This window comes from Merops nubicus, unplaced genomic scaffold (genome assembly GCF_000691845.1).
Source record: "Merops nubicus isolate BGI_N331 unplaced genomic scaffold, ASM69184v1 scaffold19808, whole genome shotgun sequence".
In the NCBI taxonomy this organism is placed as follows: Eukaryota; Metazoa; Chordata; class Aves; order Coraciiformes; family Meropidae; genus Merops; species Merops nubicus.
Window position 1 is genome coordinate 32,651 of NW_008627970.1, and position 652 is coordinate 33,302.

General features: G+C 59.2%; 1 protein-coding gene across 1 annotated transcript in view; it reads right to left on the bottom strand.

Annotated features, from left to right (window-relative positions):
• ADAMTS9 (ADAM metallopeptidase with thrombospondin type 1 motif, 9) overlaps nt 1-652 on the bottom strand; it is a gene marked incomplete at both ends in the record, with an annotated part of 59,669 nt that overhangs the window by 28,443 nt on the left and 30,574 nt on the right. The window contains one exon of the mRNA XM_008946535.1: nt 482-618. Within this exon, the coding sequence (XP_008944783.1) occupies nt 482-618 (137 nt within the window). The remainder of the gene's footprint in view (nt 1-481; nt 619-652) is intronic.

The window sequence follows — 652 nt, forward strand, 5'->3', positions numbered from 1 at the left end:
TGTGGAGCCTGTGGATGCTGCCTGCAGCCCTTGGGTGAAGAGGACACATCACCAACCAGGTGGAGCAAGGTTCTCAGCACAACACAGACACGGACCTGCTGGGGGTCCATGAAGAGGGCCACAAAAATGATCAGAGGGTTGGACCAGCTCTGCTTTGAGGGCAGGCTGAGAGAGCTGGGGTTGTTCAGCCTGGAGAAGAGAAAGCTCCAGGGAGACCTTATCACAGCCACTCAGTACTTAAAGGGGGCCTGAAAGAAAGGTGGGGACAGACTTTTGAGCAGAGTCTGTTGGAAAAGAACAAGGAGTGATGGCTTGAAACTGAAAGCGGGGAGATTTAGACTAGAGAGAAGTATTTCTTACAGTGAAGGTGGTGAAACACAGAGGTTGCCCAGGGAGGCGGTCGATGCCCCATCTCTGGAAACACCCCTGGCAGCTGGGCCCCCAGGCAGCGAAGGGGACACAAGTCAGGCGGGCCGCTTACCCGGCAGAGGCCCTGCACGCAGATGTCATTGGTGTCGGGGCCGCAGGGCGTGCCGTCGACGACGCGATCCCGCAGCTGGTAGTAGGCCGTGTTCCCCGCCACGCGGCAGAACAGCTTGCACCGATCCTTCATCAGGACTGGGGAGGGGGGAGGACGGGCGTCACCCCGGCG